General features: G+C 47.2%; 1 protein-coding gene across 1 annotated transcript; it reads left to right on the plus strand.

Annotated features, from left to right (window-relative positions):
- The first annotated feature begins 359 nt into the window (after window positions 1–359).
- Window positions 360–1,806, plus strand: LOC141921916 (cygnin). The gene is made up of 2 exons (XM_074820846.1): window positions 360–417; window positions 1,673–1,806. Exons 1-2 carry the CDS (start codon window positions 360–362, stop codon window positions 1,804–1,806), a joined length of 192 nt encoding a protein of 63 aa, XP_074676947.1.
- Window positions 1,807–5,020: the final 3,214 nt, after the last annotated feature.

Raw genomic sequence — 5,020 nt, forward strand, 5'->3', positions numbered from 1 at the left:
CTGATATTCATCTTGCTTCCTATCAGGTCCCTCTGCCCCAGCAAATCTGTTCTACCTACTCACCATTCGCTCCTGTCACACTCCATGGTTTTCATTTGAACTGGGTTTTGATACCAAATCTGGGGAGAGCAAGGTTTTGCCAACATACCCAGGTGCAGGGTGGAGGGGCTGGCAGTTGTGCTGTGCGGTGAACCATGAGAGGTCCCGTGAGCAACGGGACCTCCCCCAGAACGCTCCTCTCTGCACAGAAACTCACTATAAATATGAGGATCTCCAGCCTTGCCACTCACCAGTATCTGGCTCAGGCTCTCTCCAAACCTTCTCTCCAGCCTTGCTGAGATCCTCGCTGAGCCCCAGCCATGAGGTTCCTCTACCTTGTCTTCACTGTCTTCCTACTGGTCTCCTTGGCTGTCCCAGGTAAGAGGGTGAATTGCTTTGGAAGGTGATCTGGATAATGGTGGGAGAACCAGAGTGATGAGGGTCAGAGTGGACCATGCTTGATAGGCAGCTTGAGCAAATGTGGTCTCTGTTGGCTTTAAAGGCTGTGATTTTGTTGCCTGCATAAAGATATCTAGTCCTTCAGTTATGCAGATGGGTGCTGGTCTCCCGCTAATGCACAAATGACTCGGTTACATGCAGGTTGTCTTATATGGGGCTCTATGTTCATGTGCAGACAAATGAGTCTTCAAAGAAAAAATCACTTTAAAGTACTGTAAGAGGCACATTTAGGATGTTTTAGACATTTCTGACACCTTCTAGGTCAAGATGAGCTGGGCCCTGGTGTAATAATTTTAGCCATGGAGTACCAAGCAAGTGCTGGATATATTTTTCAGAGAAACCAGCCTCCTGGATGTTTCCTGCTCAGATGATGCTACCTTTTGTGTCAAACCAGTTCTGAGTATATCTTCAGGGTCCAGTTCCCTTGCATTTTTAATGTGCAGTACTGACAGATATCACTCCAGTTCTGGTTCTCACCTCCCTCTTCAATGAATGAAAGGGAGATTTGGGGCCCAGAAGGGTTCCCAGTCCAATATCCATTCACTCTGGACATAATTTCCCAGCTATTTTAGGCCAACAGTCTCCCACCCTGACACCGAGTGTTTGGCACTTGAATATCTTTTAACACATGCAGGTCATGTTTCTGGTTACCAACAGGAACTGCCACCTGTGAAACACTTCATATTTTTTGGAACACCAACTCAATTTTTTGAAACTACATTGGTGTTGCTTTTGTTGTTTTGCTCTGAGAACACTGATCATTTCTCTTAAAAAGAAGTGCAAGACATCTGTGCAGTCTTGCACAGATGAGCATCTTTATGAACTTTGCTTTGGGCTGTCTCTCATGAGGGGAATGACTGTGGTCTCCTTGGGAGCATCTCTGTCCCAGACTGCACCTGTGTCACCATCTGGCCCTGTGTCACCAGCTGGGGGCAGAGGGATGCACAGGGAGTTTCTCAGGCTTGTGCTCTTCAAGGTCCCTTCCTGCTTTGGGGCTGGGCTGGGGCAGGAGTGGCGGACATGTGGGAGGATGGAGCAGGACCTCCCTACCAGCAGGACCTCATCCTTCTGACCACTGCCACACTTAGACCAGAAGGTGATGGGAGGGAACGACAGCGGGGCACGGGGACACCTCCCCTGACCCAACCACTCTCCCTCTCTCTCCCCCTTGCAGGCTATGGGCAGGTAAGGAAGCACTGCCCCAAGGTGGGGTACTGCTCCAGCCAGTGCTCCAAGGTGGACGTGTGGTCCTTCTCCTCCGACTGCAAGTACTACTGCTGCATCCCGCCCGGCTGGAAGGGCAAATAGGAGCTGAAGAGGAAGCAGCTGGGGAAGAGGAGGCACCACGGTGGCTTTGGGAGCAGCTTCTCAACTGTCGAACCCAATTGTCATCCCCTCCTCTCCATAATTAAAAAGGGAAAAAAAGGAGATATAACTCTGGTGTGTGTGATGTGGTTACTTGTGTCCCCATGATCCCACAGAAAGCATTAGGACAGGTTCTCCAAGCCCAAACCAAAAGGCCCATTAGCAGCACATCTCATTGTTCTTTTTGAACAAAATTTGTAACAAAAGTGCTAAATATACAGAGTTTTCCTCTCTGTTTCCCACAGTGAATTCGGTCGATGGTGGGTGAAAAATATCTATTTGGAATAAGACCCTCCTGACTGTCCCTTTCCCCATGGAGCCTTACAGCAAAACCTGTGGGTCTCATGTGGGAGAGAGCCTAGTTCAGTCCTGGGGCTCAAAAAATCAGTATTTGTCTGAGGTCCTGGCAAGATTGTCATGTTGTTATGATGACTGGGTAAGGAGCAGGAATGGATGGGTGAAGTATTTCCCCCTGTGGTGGGTTGACCCTGGCTGGACACCAGGTGCCCACCAAAGCCACTCTATCACCCTCCTCCGCAGCTGGACAGGGGAGAGAAAATATAACAAAAGGCTCGTGGGTCGAGATAAGGGCAGGGGGAGATCACTCAACAATTACTGTCATGGGCAAAACAGACTCAACTTGGGGAAATCAGTTTAATTTATTACCAATCAAACCAGAGTAGGGTAATAAGAAACAAAACCAAATCTTAAACCATCTTCCCCCCACCCCTCCCTTCTTCCCAGGCTCAGCTTCACTCCCTATTTCTCTACCTCCACCCCTCGAGCGGTGCAGGGGGACGGGGAATGGGGGTTGTGGTCAGCTCATGACACATTGTCTCTGCTGCTCCTTCCTCCTCAGGGGAAGGACTGCTCACACTCTTCCCCTGCTCCAGCGTAGTGTGCCTCCCACGGGAGACAGTCCTCCATGGACTTCTCCAACATGAGTCCTTCCCACGGGCTGCAGCTCTTCAGGAACTGCTCCAGCGTGGGTCACCCATGGGGTCACAAGTGCTGCCAGCAAACCTGCTCCAGCGTGGGCTCCAGCGTGGGCTCCTCTCTCCACAGGCCCATAGGTCCTGCCAGGAGCCTACTTATGGAAATCTTGTCATATCTGAAGGTGCCCTTGGACTGTGGGGAGGAAGACCCACAGGGCTGGAGAAACCCAAGAATTGTAAGGGAACACAATGCAACGAAGCAGGGATTGGTGAAAGTGAAAAATGTAGCTACAGGGACCTAAAAGGGAGCACTGAGAGACCACCCAGGAATGACCAGCAGTTGTTAAAGGCATTCAAGGAGATGCCTGCAAGCATGATAAACCCACACTAGCCCATGGCAAGCTTCCACCTCCTTCTCTTCCTGTAAATACATAGCCAGCTTGAATAAAGCCAATACCATTTCCAGCGACCTCTGTGGACCTTGGATGGGGAATAGATGGATGGAAAGGTGAAGAGAAACACACAACCAAAATCCCTGCGGCAGATTAGAAAAGAGGCTGCAACTGCCTGTTTTGTTTTCCTGCTCAGTCGTTCCTGGAAGAGGAACAATTTGAGGAACATAACGCAGCTCTGACAGCACCAGCTCTGACCTCCCAGTGAACTTTGGTGTTGTCAGAATAACTTCTCACCAACTCTGGAGAAACTGTAGTTCTCTATGCTCTAAAATTAGGTCACTGTTAACAATCTCTTTTAGGGTGTTCTCTGTGCCACTGATCCAGGGCTTGATTTGGTGTATGTGAGCCCAAGAATTTTACAGGTCTTGAATCACCCATGTGTCTTGGTACCCTGAAGTTATTGCAGAAATTCTCACTATTTCAGCAGAGGATCCTTCCTCAGTCATCATCTGTATTGCCCTTCTAATACATTTTCTTTGACCAGTGAGTTTAGTAAGAAAAGCAAAAAAAGCGAGGGGCCTTAAAACTTGGGGTTCACAGAAGTCCAGACAAATCTGCAAAAGAAACCATATTTTTCAGTGAGAAAGCAGAGATACCTTCATATTTATAGACAACAATAGAACATGTGCAGGAGTGGAATAATGAAGTGATCATGATTTGCTCTTGGTTTTCATCTAAAACCATGTCATTTTAAGGCAGTGATTTATTCACCCCTCTCATGTGAAGCTTTCATGGTGTTCCACATCTTGAAAGGACAGGTATTTGGGGAAAAAAACTCTCTGTCTTTCATATCTGGCAGCTAGAGTAACTTGAGAAATTATGGTAAGTACCAGTTAAAACAGCACCATAAATTGCAGCTCCAAAAGAAAGGGTGTTTTTCTGAGCCCTGCTTCTGGAAGCTGCAGGGTGATAATAGATTGGATCCTGGTTGTAAGATTTTTTTTTTTTTTTCCCCACTGCTTTCCTCTATATCTTATTTTCAGTGAAATATAATGGCTGTTGCAGAAACATTTTAAAGGAAACAAGCTGGATACAGCAGCAAAAACCACTTTCCACACAAATCTGGAGTTACCATACTGTCTGTTGCTATACATTTTAAAGATCTGTCTTTTCTTGTAGTGACAGTCAGTACATCTGCCCTGGAAGAAAGAGGAATGCCAGGCATAATGAAAACGTCTGGTCCAACGATTTGTGTTAATATGCCCATCTGCTTCTCTGTCACTCGTACCTAGGCTTAATCGCAGACAGCAATCGGGGCAGAGTCTGCACTGGCTTTTTTGCGTTGGGACGTGGACCTTTCTGGTTGAGTGCAGTCTGCATAAATAGCAAAGCAATGACCCATCGGGGCTTTTTCTAGTTGATGCTTCTCCGATAAGAGGGAGGCTGAAGGCTCACCAGATCTCAGATTTCACTCTCTGAATGGCACATGTGAGTATCGGTGCCTCTAACTCTTCCCTCTCTTGCACAGGGATATTAGCTGTCATTAAAAGGAGGTAAACACTTTCTCCCTGAAATGGGAAAATCACAAAAGAGCAAATAAAGGGTCCCAAAATGTCTGGCTGAAATTCCAAGAATTATCAAGCAATTCCCAAGGTTTATCAGTGCAATGATGCTGTTCCCTGTTCTCTCTTCCTCTCCTAATTACTTGCATTCCCGGTCTCTGCTGGGCAATGAAATAACCAACATAGAGCCGTTCATTCGACATATAAAATTAGTTTGATTTTTCCTATGTGCATCACTACATTGATTGGCACTGAGTTTCATCAG

The sequence above is a fragment of the Strix aluco genome, chromosome 3 (assembly GCF_031877795.1).
Source record: "Strix aluco isolate bStrAlu1 chromosome 3, bStrAlu1.hap1, whole genome shotgun sequence".
In the NCBI taxonomy this organism is placed as follows: Eukaryota; Metazoa; Chordata; class Aves; order Strigiformes; family Strigidae; genus Strix; species Strix aluco.

Excerpts from the sequence above, each read along its gene's own strand:
- LOC141921916 (XM_074820846.1), top strand. The coding sequence starts at position 360 with ATGAGGTTCCTCTACCTTGTCTTCACTGTCTTCCTACTGGTCTCCTTG. Across the intron at positions 418-1,672 it reads GGTCTCCTTGGCTGTCCCAG|GCTATGGGCAGGTAAGGAAG; the intron begins GTAAGAGGGTGA and ends TCCCCCTTGCAG.